The sequence below is a fragment of the Strix uralensis genome, chromosome 13, assembly GCF_047716275.1.
Source record: "Strix uralensis isolate ZFMK-TIS-50842 chromosome 13, bStrUra1, whole genome shotgun sequence".
In the NCBI taxonomy this organism is placed as follows: Eukaryota; Metazoa; Chordata; class Aves; order Strigiformes; family Strigidae; genus Strix; species Strix uralensis.
Window position 1 is genome coordinate 15,790,334 of NC_133984.1, and position 13,124 is coordinate 15,803,457.

General features: G+C 42.7%; 1 protein-coding gene and 1 long non-coding RNA gene across 3 annotated transcripts in view; both read left to right on the forward strand.

The window, feature by feature from the left end:
- The window catches only part of CAPN6 (calpain 6), a 65,837-nt gene extending 54,427 nt beyond the window's left edge, over positions 1–11,410 (forward strand). For both annotated transcript variants that reach the window (XM_074882654.1, XM_074882655.1), the window contains exons 11-14: positions 671–873; positions 1,542–1,663; positions 8,586–8,722; positions 10,632–11,410. In XM_074882654.1, the coding sequence (XP_074738755.1) occupies positions 671–873; positions 1,542–1,663; positions 8,586–8,722; positions 10,632–10,814 (645 nt within the window). In that variant the 3' untranslated portion in view covers positions 10,815–11,410. The remainder of the gene's footprint in view (positions 1–670; positions 874–1,541; positions 1,664–8,585; positions 8,723–10,631) is intronic.
- LOC141949269 (uncharacterized) overlaps positions 1–13,124 on the forward strand; it is a 191,895-nt gene that overhangs the window by 175,710 nt on the left and 3,061 nt on the right. The gene's annotated exons all lie outside the window — the stretch shown is intronic.

The following is a 13,124-nucleotide window of genomic DNA, read 5'->3' on the forward strand; positions in this document are numbered from 1 at the left end:
TAGAAACAAGAGTCAAAAGTGTTTTCAAAAGCTGGAGTAGTGAGTAGGAAATGAGCATATGTGAAAAGGAACCAAAGGGATCCCAAACAGTAATTTAATTGCACTCCTAGGGCAAATTGAGTAAAATGAAAGCATATGAACTGAAAGGAGGAGGAAAGCAAGAGAAACAGCTATGCATCTGCTTTTTCACTGAGGATCAGGTTTATTTTATCTGTTGCTATAGCTAGTGGGACTACACTGAGTCTATGGCCTTAGCCTATAAAATAGGCAGTTTTTAACAGTCACAGCTGCTGACATCTGCATCACACCTCTTCATTTGACAATCACCTGTTAACCACATATATTGAAAAGTGTCATTACAGAAGGTAGCATAATTTACCTTGTTTTGTTCATGCCTATATATCTAATTTGGAAAGGCTTATATTTTAACTGTGCTGTGGCAAATATCAGTTCCCTGAAGAGGATGTTAATAGTTAAGCACAGCTTCAAGGCTTAGAACAAAACATAAAATATAAATTCAGGGGGTGAAAAACCATTTGCCAAACCATTTGCCTTTATTGCACATTGTCTTTTCTGCTCATAAAAGGCTGTGTGATGCACAGGGAAATTCCTGCCTGTAAGCTCTGATATCCCTCCTTGCATTAATCCCTGTACTGCTCTGTGGCGGTAGGTGGAGGATAACAGAAACTATCGACTACACAAGCTGACTGTGCAGGAGAGAGTGGCCACATCTCTGTACATCAACACACGCACTGTGTTCTTGAAGAGGATCCTTAAGAAAGGCCGCTACATCCTTATCCCAACTACATATCATCCTGGCATCATTACAAAGTTTATCCTGAGACTCTTCACAGATGTGCCATCAAAACTCAGGTAGGTTGCACTCGTAGCTACATAAGATCTTCCCTTGCCCACACTGGCTGCACCTCCATGGAAATGGTTGCCTGGTTGCCCTCAAATATCCCTGACTCACTAGCTCATATAGCTCCAGAACTAGGCCCTTGAGATGGTCAGGGTCACCTCCAAGAATCCCTAGATGGCTCACTGGGATTTGTGCATGGTCAGGACATTTTTACGTAGGAACCTAGTGGACAATTCAGTTTGGGTCTTTTGACCTTTTAGTTTGGCTTTTGTAGTTAACTCCAGTTCCAGGTCAGAACACTGAGCACTGGTGCTTGCAGTTACAGTTGTTACTCTATTTCTTTCACCATCTCCCTTGAAACCAGTGGTTGTCTGCAAGGGCAAAACTAGTGTTTTGTGGAATCATCCCCGCTGATTTTTTTTTCTTGCTTTGATACTATTTTCCATGATTTAAAGTTGGTTTTTTTCTGCTACTTTTGCTGCCATGTGAAGGATGACACATATTTGGTTTACTTTGCTTTGCTCTGTTTTTATTTCTTAAGTCTCTCATTTCTGTACCACAGAGTTCCAAAATGGTAGATGAGGAAAGAGTACAGATCTCCTAAATGCCAAATTTCCACAACCATTGATTGTTTTGCTTGACATTAATTGCTTCAATTGTTTTTCTCATGATTTTTCAGGGAGCTGAAGGCAGATAAGCCTGAAATGACATGTTGGAGTCTTCTCTGCGGCTATCCACGCAGAGTCACCCAGATCAAAATTCATTCTGCAGAGGGTTTACAGAAGCAAGACAGATCAGGCGGTAAGTGTAAAGCAAGCCTGAAAGAGTGGAAGGGGCGTCTTCAGTCCTCTAAAGATGATCTAAGCTGATATGTAAGCAGTCAGAAATTATCCAAACTAACTGAAGATTTATGGGAATTCTTTTACAGCATGTTGTAAAATTGCTCAAAAGGAGAGATCAGATGAATAAGATGAGGCAAACCAGCAAGAGTTATGTGTCATCTATGCTGGTCCAGATGGGCAGTAGTAGCCAGATCCTTCTGAGAAGCTTTTTGTGGGGATTAGTAAGAAATTGACCTTTCAGGGTTATGTGTTTTCTAAATGGAAAATATCCAGGGAGACAGCTGAATCGCACAGACTCATGTAGTGTATTATACTTACCTCAGCAATGTCATTCATGGCCTTCAGAGCACTTTGTTCTTCATTACCACAAGCTTAATAGCACTTCAGAGAGGAAATTATGGTTTTCAACAACCATTTTCAGCTGGGTAAACTAGGACAGGGAGAGGTTAAACGACTTGTACAGGACTGTTTATCTACACATCAAAGGAATTGTCCTGAAGGACACTAAAATGTCTTTCTGGCACCTGATGTTGACAGTTAATTAGGAGACTTGTCCACTTGTCATTTTCCTCCTCATTTTCTAATTCTACTCTCTGTTTGTCGCCCTTCATTTTCCATGACCAGTGCAATAGAAAAAGGTAGACACATCCAGCGTTGATTGGTGGGTAGGGAGAAAGCAAAGGAGCAGAGATACTACAGTGAAAGTAGAACAGAAAACTAAAGAGGTTCCTGAAACATCTGCTGTGTTTGCTCCAGATAACTCTTCAGCACTCTTCAGTTTAAGATGTGGAGCTCAGTTGTATTAATTTCTTGTGGTAGACAAGGCACTAGACTGAGACCTATAGTACAGTTCATCTTCAGTCTCACAAAGCAGCTGTAAAATTTCTCCCACCAGCTGCCTACAATTTTATTCCAGTCCCCTTTTCATAGTTTTTCCTGGCACCCACTGAGCGGTGCTGAATGTACTTTTCACTGTGAAAACCACTTTCTGTTAAGTGTGGTTGTCTCTTCAGGGCACAGGAACACTGGAGGGAAAAGAGATAGAAAATTGATTCAGTTCGTTTTTCTTGATATTTTTCTTGAAAAACAGAAGCCACAAACACCTCAGTAAAACAAGTGGTATGGCTCCACGTTCTCAGCAAAGCAGGATGGATGGGTGAGACTGAAGGGGCTATGTGTGACAAAAATAGCAGAGCAGTGCATTGAAAAGAGGCAGTATGTTCTTGTTCTTGCCCTGTGAAGGACATTTTCATTTTTAAGGGTGTGGGGTTTTTTTTTTCTTTTAAAATTCCTTAAATATTTTTCTCTAACATTCCCTGCCATAAAGCAATAAAATCCAATTCTCCACCCTTAGCATTTCACAATCCTTAGCACAATTACAGCCTTGACAAGATCATTAAAAACAATTGCCTGCAGCTGCCAAAGACCAGGCTTGAGCTCAGAGAGCATTGTGGGATTTGGTGCATTGTGACACAGACTCTCGGAAATATACAAATAGGACTTACAACCAATGTGTAATAAATATTCTAACTACAGTATAGCCCAAATACCTTTAGGACTCAGTACTACCACACATGGTCAGGTTGAGTTGAAGCATCTTCTTCCACTTTGATTTCAGCACCAGTGTTGGGCTGATGACTACCCTGACAGAACTGAAAAGGTGGAAGAACTGTCTGTAGGAAATGGACTCACAGATTTTCTGTTTAAACCTAAGCAAAACTTCTGCTTGATTATTTTATCTGCTGAAAAAAATGCATAATTGGGTCAAGTGATGCTATTTGTGAATTAGTATTGAATTCATCAAGTGGCTGAAAAAAAGTCTATCATCGATATTTTTTTTTTTTCCTGAAGTGTTTCCATTTCCCTGTGTGAAACAACGTGCCATTTTTAAATTCATCAAAAACATAAGGGGATTTGAACACAAAACCTAAATGAATCTTATTGTTTGAATAAAACTTCACCAAAGTTAAAATATCTTCCTTTTGTATCAACATAAAGCTTTCAGTAAAAGCCTTTGTCTCCTTCCAGCCTGTAGTTCCAAATCTCATTCATTCAGGGGGCACTGAAGGAGAGCTGAGTTACTTCACTTCAGTAGCTTCCCCATTGTCTTGAATTCTGCTTGAAATCCCTGTTTGAATCTTTCATTATTAGCCTTTTTTTTCCTATAAGTATCTCTAATTCACAGAGTACATTCATTGATCGACTTGCAGAATGCCGTATCTTATAGCAGCTTCAGACGTGAAGTAAGAACTATAAATAAAAAACCATGAAGCCAAATGTGTACTGCTGACATTTGTGCTACACAATAAAATCGAGCTGCGCAATGACAAGGATTACGCCCATAACTGGCACTCTGCCTTCTAAGGGCACCTTGCTGGGAAATTTGGCAAAGCTCTCAACTGATACTAGAGTCCATTTCAGTAACATAAAAAGCTGGGTACAGTACGTATTTCTCACATTTGGGGTTTTTTTTGGGTAGATTAAAAGAGTGGATATAGAAATTCCTTGAAGCACACTGGCTGGATGGATTTACACTAGAAAGTAATGTGTCCAGGGACATTAAATATCCCAGATGCTAAGAGTGCTTCCTAATACTGCCACAAAAGAATGCAACTCCCTGTCATCTCTTGTCTCCTCTCTGGCTTCTCTGGATCCACGTCTGGACCCTCTCCCATGCTTATCTCAAAGAGAAATAACAGCCAGGCATTTGAAAAAGATCAGCTTTCTCAGAAGTGAGTTTAGACCTCACAGTCACATGGGCAGTTACCAAAATACCAGCCTTACCTGCTGCTCCTGGAGCATTTCCTGATGAGAACTAGATTTAAAAGTAAACAGCAGCCTCCTGTCTAATTAATACTGTGAGATGAGGGAAGAGGCCACACAGCAATTGCTGTGGGGAGTGACAAGTAGAGGTTTCCTTTCAGGTTAGGCATAATCAATATGTTTATTCAAGTAGAAAATAGGTAGATTATGTGGTTGTGTTTGCCTGCTGCTAAGAGGACCTTACACAAAGTTTACTCATTTTCTGGTGAGAACGTTGTTGGCAACTTGTTTTTATGTGAACTGTTGTCTGATCAGCCCCGCTGCATTTCACAAGGGTTTCCTGACTTCACCTTCTGATCTGCAGCATTTCAGCTCTCAAGCCACTTCTTTTTTTATGCTCAGTCTCTGTCATCTGTCAGCTATATTCCGCCTTATCCAGCCACCTGCCTGGTTTGTCACTATTGCCCCTTAGCAGAGAGAGAAGATGAAGGTTGATGACAAACGAGGAGTTTATGATTCATTCTGAAGTTTCTGAGAACTGAGACATGGCATTACATCTCTGTGACAAACTGTCCTGAAAACATTAGGATGTCTCTATACTCTGACACTGGGGTATACAGTTGCAGAAAAGTAAAAGCAGCCTGAACAGACAGCATTTTTTGATGTAACTAGGGTAGAGGGATTTTAGACTTGAATGCACTGATATTCACATAAGCCCATCACTGTCACCTGAGAGTTGTGCTTAGCACAAATTTCTGAGCAGCTACTTAAACAAAACTGGAAGACAATGAAGATTGCATAGTGAGCGCACATCCAGCCTGGTTCACGAGCTGATTGTCATCAGAACCCTGCTCCGTGCCAGAGGAAAGTTGTTTAATCTCTATTTTAAATGTTTATTGGAAAGCTCCTTCTTGCTGCTGTCTTTGATCCATTGCCCTGTCTGGAAAAAATAATGAATGGTTTGCTGTTGTCAAGAATAGTGGATAAATCTAGCTGCCCAGGCTCAATTCTGAATGCATACAGGCCGCTTCTCTTGGAAGTACCTCTCTCTGAGTTAGCTTGTTCTGAAGTTGATCCAACTATCTGTGAGCTAAATGCAGGGGCAGGTTTGCAAGAAGATGAGGAAGCACTGTGCGCTTGGAGATTTTCTGTCTCTCATTCCCAAGTCTGTTTTAAAAATTGCTCTCACTGCTGTCTGTCACTATCTTTTTCCAAGAGCTTATCTTTGAGAACAAATCACCTTTTGCATTTTTAAGTCTTCCCACTGAAATTCCATGTTGAATTTGCATGTTTAATTGCCTTTCACCACTTTTCTAAACTAGGTATTGTGATCCCTGGTATGTGACATACCTGGTAAGCAGAGTATCTGGTACCTTTAATGGCAGTTGCCCTGGGAGCAGTCTGAGAAATAGAAGGAAGGAGAAGGCAAAAAGAAGCTGGTAAACATCCAGTCAAAGCATGAGAAGGGAAGCAGAGAGAAAATGGAACAGAGATGGGAGGAGGAGGAGGATTTACTGATGCCAGTGGAAAGACTCCCTTTCATTATGGATATTGCAGGAGAAGCTGAGAGGTATCACATGAGCAACGACTCAACTGCAAAAGGCAAAACAACCGGTCGTAATTCCCAAGGCAGTGCTTGTGTCTCAGCACTGTGTCTGCACTATTTGGCCCATGCCTTTTTCCAGTGACTGAGTTTGTCATAGCTCTCCATATACCAGTAAGAATGGTCTAGCTGGAGAAGAATGGGAATGTCTCTGAGAACCTTTTCTCAAGAACATTTTCCAGAAAGCCTTTTGTTTTGGTACAGTGCTGAAGGATGTGGATGTTAGATCCTCTGTCCAATTCTTAAATAATAAAAAAAAAGTTATCCTTAGACTACTGTGCACAGATTTCTTTAAGCCTTAGAAATGTCATTACTGTTGAAATGTTTCTGGCTTTTACAGATTTCAGCTTTTTCCTTCACACTGTTCTTTTGTACAACTTCCCAATACAACAGCATGGCCACTGGACTGAGATGAAACAGGTGTTTATACACAGTGTTCAAGGCATAGCTTGAGTCATATGTGTGCCTGAGAACTGAACCCAGTCCCCCTTCCACTGCCAGAGCAGTTGCCAGAGTAGCAGCTCCAGTTGTTTTCATTCCCAGCTCATGACGAATACTAGGATGTTGCTTTTCCATGTTAGTAGCCCTTTCTGTATTGTCTATGTAATGTAAATAAACGAGGCCCAGAGCTGCAAAGAACTGGGCCAACTGTAGCTGAGAACATGGTCTCATCCCACATGTGCAGCCCTCCCATTTCTTTCTTTTGTTCTGCAGTTGGAGCCAGTCCTCCTAATACAACTGACCATTCAGCAATGCCATGAGGTCATGCTGTGCACGTATCTTTCATGTTCTTCTTCTACCTCTTTTTCTAGCTCTTTCTGAGAATTTGAATCTTTCTTTCAAATGTTAGTTTTGCTTTTCCTTTCACTTAGCAAGTCCCTTCATTAACAGCTCCCTCGTCCAGTAGATCGGCCTGTTACCTCTTTAAGCTCTGTGTCCTTTCCCCACCCCTTCTTATGCCCTTTTTCTCTTAATTATTCTAAATAATCAGATGTTGCTTTGCTCTTTGCCTTCAGCCAAAGTGGTTGACACCATTTCATGCAAGACCCCATTTTATTCAGATCCATCTTCCAAACCTCTGTGCAAAGGGGGGAGCTTTTCCATCACTGATTACACAGCATGGTGCTGCCCCATGCCCCAGAGCTAAATCCACACATTCAGTGACACAAAAAGTAATTGCCTATCAGAAAAGCCAATACATTGCTACCTGCTATTGAAAGTGTGAGATGTTGTCAGGGTAACAGGCCTATCGCGTGTCTGGCCAGGTGTAATCATAGTGCAGCATATGGAAAAATCCGTTTCTTTCTCGTAAGTGGAAGTAGCTCTTTCTGTTTTGGATGTAGCTGTTACGTGGTTTGTTTTGCGTGAGATGTTGGTATCCATTCCTGCAAATGAGTGACGTGTTTGAGGAGAATCATCCTGGGTATGAATTGTTAAAAAATGAAAGCTGCCTTAAAATTATGCTGCCTTATGGCTCTCATTCTAGTGGTGGTATTTTCAAGTAGATGGTGATGAAATGTGTGTAAGAAATGATCACGAGACTGACTTACACTTACATACATTCAGTGGGTCTATTTAAAATCTGTATCTAAAAAGTAGCAAGGTGTGGAAAAACAGATATGCTGTCATTAACAATAGGAATGGATAGAAATACAAAAAAATGGTCGTGCCTATGTTTAATTAAAAGTTAATTAGAAAGTGGAACAGTCCATTCTGTTTGAGGCTAAAGACAGGTGTTTCCAAATAAATTCTTGCTCCCTATTGGAATGGAAAGAAAATAGAAATGAAATTAAAAACTGGGGAGGATTTGCTTTGACAGTTTCCCACAGAAAATGTTGTTGTAACCAGTGCACTCATACAAAATGTTTTTGCATTTTGACAATGTTTTACTTTCTGGAAGAGAAAATGGGTCTTGAAAACTACCTCCTAATACTGATACTCATATCAAAATGCAGTAGACAGCACTTTGAAGCTAGGCAGTCTAAAGGTGGGCACCGACATGTGCATTCAGTGATCTAACAGCAGTTCTGTGCAGTTCCTGTTCTTGGCCTCCATCAGAATTGAGGACAATGAACAGTTTTTACCTTCCATTTTGACCCAGGTGCCCAGAACTACATACCAGATTGCACATGCACAGAAGCATTTTGGCTCTCACATCTGGAGCAGTGTTGGGGAGCTTAGAGCGTCACTTTGAAGACTTTCTGTTAGATGAGCCAGGAAGATGCACAGCAAGGGAATGTGGAAAGATCTCAGTCCCAGTCTAGGAGTGAGCTGGTTTCAGAGCAAATGGTGCTTGGTTTCCAGCTCTGAGCATCCAGTTGTTACAAGAATGAGGTATTTCAGCTCTGCTGGTGACGGGCAGCTAGCAGGGGGTGTGAGGTGCTCTGATGCCCTGCTCCTGTGCTCAGTCGCAGTGGTGCTGCCAGGCACAGGAGGGGATTGCTTCTGCTTGGTTTTGGGTAGGTCTCAGCTGCTGTTCTGTGTCTTAAGAGCTGTGCTGCTGATTGTGTTTTAGGAGCAGATCCCTATGTGCTTATCAAGTGTGAGAACCAAAACATGCGCTCCCCTGTGCAGCACGATACAAACAATGCCATCTTCGACACACAAGTGATTTTCTACAGAAAGAACATCGACAGTCCTATCGTTGTCCAGGTGAGATAAGCCATGCAGAGTGGGCTGCTAAAGGCGCGTAGGGGAGCGTAACAGCATCACTGGCCTTGACGTCTGAGAAACTCTGCTCCCCTTACTGGGCTATGCCTGGAGCTATTCAGCTGTTCCACTGATACTCTACTCTATGTCTCTTCCATAAAGGAGCAACTGATAACAGGGATCAGAAGGTGTATTTCATTCCAAGACTTTGAAGGAATTTACAGAACTACCTTTTGCCTCATTTGGTACCTGACAAAACAGAGACAAAAGAAAACCAAGTGTTGTCCAGAGTCAGTGTTTGAAATAACACCAAAGCTATTAAGAAGTTTTTTACCTTGAATTCTAGTCATCTGGGAACTAGACCACACTGTTTACCTCAACACTAGGTGGAGAAACAGCAGTTGGTATTTAGATGAGGTAGTCCAGGAAAACTTTGGGAGAGTGGATTGGCGTTTCAGTTTGATATATACAGTTGTTTAGTATTAGACAAATACTAAGGACTGTGTCTTCTTCATCAGTGTAGGGAGATCTTACAATGAACCTGTGAATCAAATCACTGTGGCACATAAGTGCCAGAAATTGAAATAGCTTTATAGCACTGTGTTGCAAGAAGAGATACATTTCTGACTTTTCACTGCTTGACACAGTGCTGGTGCATAGTACTCCTGTGCCATAGTACTCCTCTGAACTAATAGGTATATTCTACAAATATTATAAATAGGAGTGTTAGGACAGCGGTGTTATCCCTCAAACCACAGACTGTAGTTATGGGTTAGAGGGAACTGATACAATATCTGATGGAACATGGTCTGTGTTCTTGGCATGTGCAGGATTGCCTAATCCTTAGTAAAGATTTGATTTACACATGAGACCTCACCCCATCTCTCTACAGTGTGCAGCTGTCCTGATTTCAGCTGGGATAGAGTTAATTTTCCTCCTAGCATCTGGTACAATGCTGTGTTTTGGATTTAGTGTGAGAATAATGTTGATAACATACTGATGTTTAGTTGTCGCTAAGTAGGGCTTAGCCTAAGTTAAGGATTTTTCAGTTTCCCGTGTTCTGCCAGCGAGCAGGTCCACAAGAATCTGGGAGGGGACAGGGCCAGGAGAGCTGATCTGAACTAGCCCAAGGGGTATCAGGGGTACAGAAACTGGGGGGAGTTGGCTGGGAGGGGCAGGTTGATGCTTGGGCATTGGTCAGCGGGTGGTGAGCAACTGCATGGTGCATCACTTGTCTTTGCTTGGGCTTTATTGCTCTCTCTTTGTTATATTCCTTTTCATTACTATTACTATTATTATATTTTAAAATTATTATTATATAATAATTATATTATAACTGGAAGTTGGATACTAATGAACTTCACAGACCAAACAAAGACTGGTGTGAGACTAGAGGCAAAACCCACTATTTAACACAATTTCAGTTGCTACTTGCTATATGCCCAACCCCATCCTGAGTAATGACAAAGGGCATGTCCAAGGACTCCAAAACTACTGCCATGCCTTGGTCTAGCAGTGTGGACCTGGCTCTAACACAGTCAGGAAGAGCACTGAAGACACTGCAGAGGTGAGCACAAGCTGGCAGGGTGGCACAGAGCAGCTGACTGCATGTAGTTTTTTACTGTAGATGAGCTCAAACAGGTAATTTTTATTCCTCTTCCAGGCAGGCTGTGACCTAGAAAGCAAAAAGCTGCATTTAGCTCCTTATTTGCGTAGCGTATGTAAATGAACATGCAAATCCAGAATCTCCCACATGCTCTCTAGACAATTAGTTAAATTTAGATGTACGCCCCCTCCTCACTGCTTTTTTGAGGGGTTAATGGGGGTGACCTTCCTCCAGCACAACCCTTTCAGGTGGAGTGTGAGAGAAGCACTGCTTCAGCTGGGTTTATTTCTGTTCCAATGTTTCTAGGTCTGGAACAGCAACGTCTTGTGTGACCAGTTCCTCGGACAGGCGGTGCTGGCAGCTTCACCCAGTGACCCCAGAGAAGAGCAGACTCTGCAGCTCCGAGGGAGAGGCAGCCGAGAAGCAGAGGAGGTGCCAGGTCACATCACTGTCAAGGTTTTTTCCAGCGATGACCTCGTGGAGCTATGAATACCAAAGCCCCGCAGAGCCAGACAGAGCTGTCACCTCACAGCAGGGGGGCTTGTCTGTGCTTTCTGTGTGAATGACTCGGGAGCAAACTTTGCACATAATCATAATCGCTTTTAAAAGAAAAAGCCCTCTTAACTTTCCACATTATCATGGATAATGGGGAGAGAGGCTTTTAAAGAGGGAAAAATACATATTTATACATATATATGTTCATGATACAGCAAATACAGTAGAAGAGGGGCCACACCAAACGTTAACAGATAAGCTCATTAAGGTGTGACCATCTTCCCCAGCAGCATCTTTCAGGAGCTCACGGCACAACAAGCTGGAGGCACACGTGACTCTTCTCACAGGTCCCCAGCACTTGGTCATCTGTTCTCAGCAGTGGGACTGGATGCAGGCAGGAACGGCTCCATCGCCGTCCTCACGTACCAGCAGGCTGGTGGGGTGGCAAGCACCAGGTGGATTCCCACGGCTCAGTCCTTGTTCACTGCCAGGTGGTATTTGGGAGGGGGACTTTTTTAGGCTTTGACTGGAAATTTTTTTCCCCATACAGGCATATAAAAATTTTAATGAATTTCATTGTTACTGCTACAGATCAGATGTTTCTGTTCCTTGGCAAAAATGTCATGACTTGAGGAGTTCAGTCATAGGTCATAGCCTTAGGACCAGGCATGCCAGGGCAACGTTAAAACAGAAGGGCAGGTCTTGCAGTGCCTATTCAAACACCACAGGAAATAAGAGCTTTGCCCGCAAAAAGGCTCTCAGATTGACTTTCTTATTCTTCTATTCTCCACCTCAAGCTGATGACTCACAAGTTGGTATCTCTGGCCAAGAGAAGGGCACCTCACAATTCAGCTGTGGTTTTGCTCAGAGGACAAATACAGTAATGGGAGCCTCCTTGCTAAGGAGGCTTTGCTTAATCCACATGGTGCTAAAAATGCAGTAACACTCATTTTGCTTCATTAGATGTGATGGGTAGCACCAGACTGAAAGAGGACAAAATCAGCTTATGACAAGCATGGGTTTGTAAACCAATACACCCTGGCAGGTATCAGGTTTCACTCTTGAAATTCTGCATCAGTTTATTGCTGACAGAGCTGACATCTTTGATGAAGTTTAACTTGGGTACAGTGGAGGACACATATTGTTTCACATTTCCTTCAAAGCAGGGTTCTGGTACAAACTTTGTTTTAACTTTTGCATGTGGCCTGATGGCAGGGTTTCCTCCTAGCAGACATTTCTGTGTTGTCACGCTGTGCAGTGATTCTGGCAGTGTAAGAGGCTCACTGTGTTAGACCTCTTGGAAATGGATTTTCTATGGTTGCAAATTCTGGTCTTGAAAGTGAAGCTAAAGGATGACTATTCTGCCTTTTGTACAGCCGGGAAATTTGGATTTCTGTGTACCTTGTAACCACTTCAGCCATTTTGTGCAATTTTTATAGCTTAGAAAATGGTCCTCAGTAGAATTAATGTTTTCACAAAAGGTTTTGAAGTCTCCTCAGGGCTCCAAAAGGATCATTGCTGTGGGAGGAAAATGCTTTCTCTGACATGTTGGAGATGGAATGTAAGACTATGAATGATATTATACTGCCATCAGCTTAGTTGCATGTACCAAGTACCTAAATCCAGCTCTCTTTTTAAATAGCTTGGGCTCAAGCCATTTTGCACGCAGAGCATTTGTCAGATGTGAACTACATACGGTTGACAGCTCCACAGGCAGGCATAATTCTTTTCTGTAAACACATAATCTCAGAGTTGCTTACTCTCAGATATGTTTGTAAACTGCAATTTTTTAAAAAAAGCGTGAACTTTCTCATACAGACCAGAGCTCAGGCAAGTCACGCAGGGAACTGCAAGTCAGTCTGGGCTGTCGTAGCCCTGCACTAAGACCTGTTTGCTTTGCTTTTCCTCACGCACTATTTTACACCGTGGTAGCTGCTTCTCAGCAGTGTGGCAGAAGGGGTGACTGCAGCCCGCTGGCACAGCTTCACCATACAGGTGGAGAGCACCTTGCTGGCGTTCCAGCGTGGTTAAAGCCCCGCACTGCAATGTGCAGGGCAGCAAGGCGTGTGGGAGGGCACACTGAGGCAGAGCAGAATGCTGTATAACCCCCTCCTCAGACAGACGTTTCTCCAGGGCCTGTTGTGTATGAGATGGGTGCAGTAAGGAGGGCTTGGCTCGGCCAGCTGATTGATCTGGGTCAGTATTTGGCCTGAAGAAGGTTCCTCTTGGAGATGGCACCCAGCACAGCCAGGCTGCTTTCCCTCCTGCGACCTGAGGCAGCTGGCAGCAGAATGGAGGTTTATG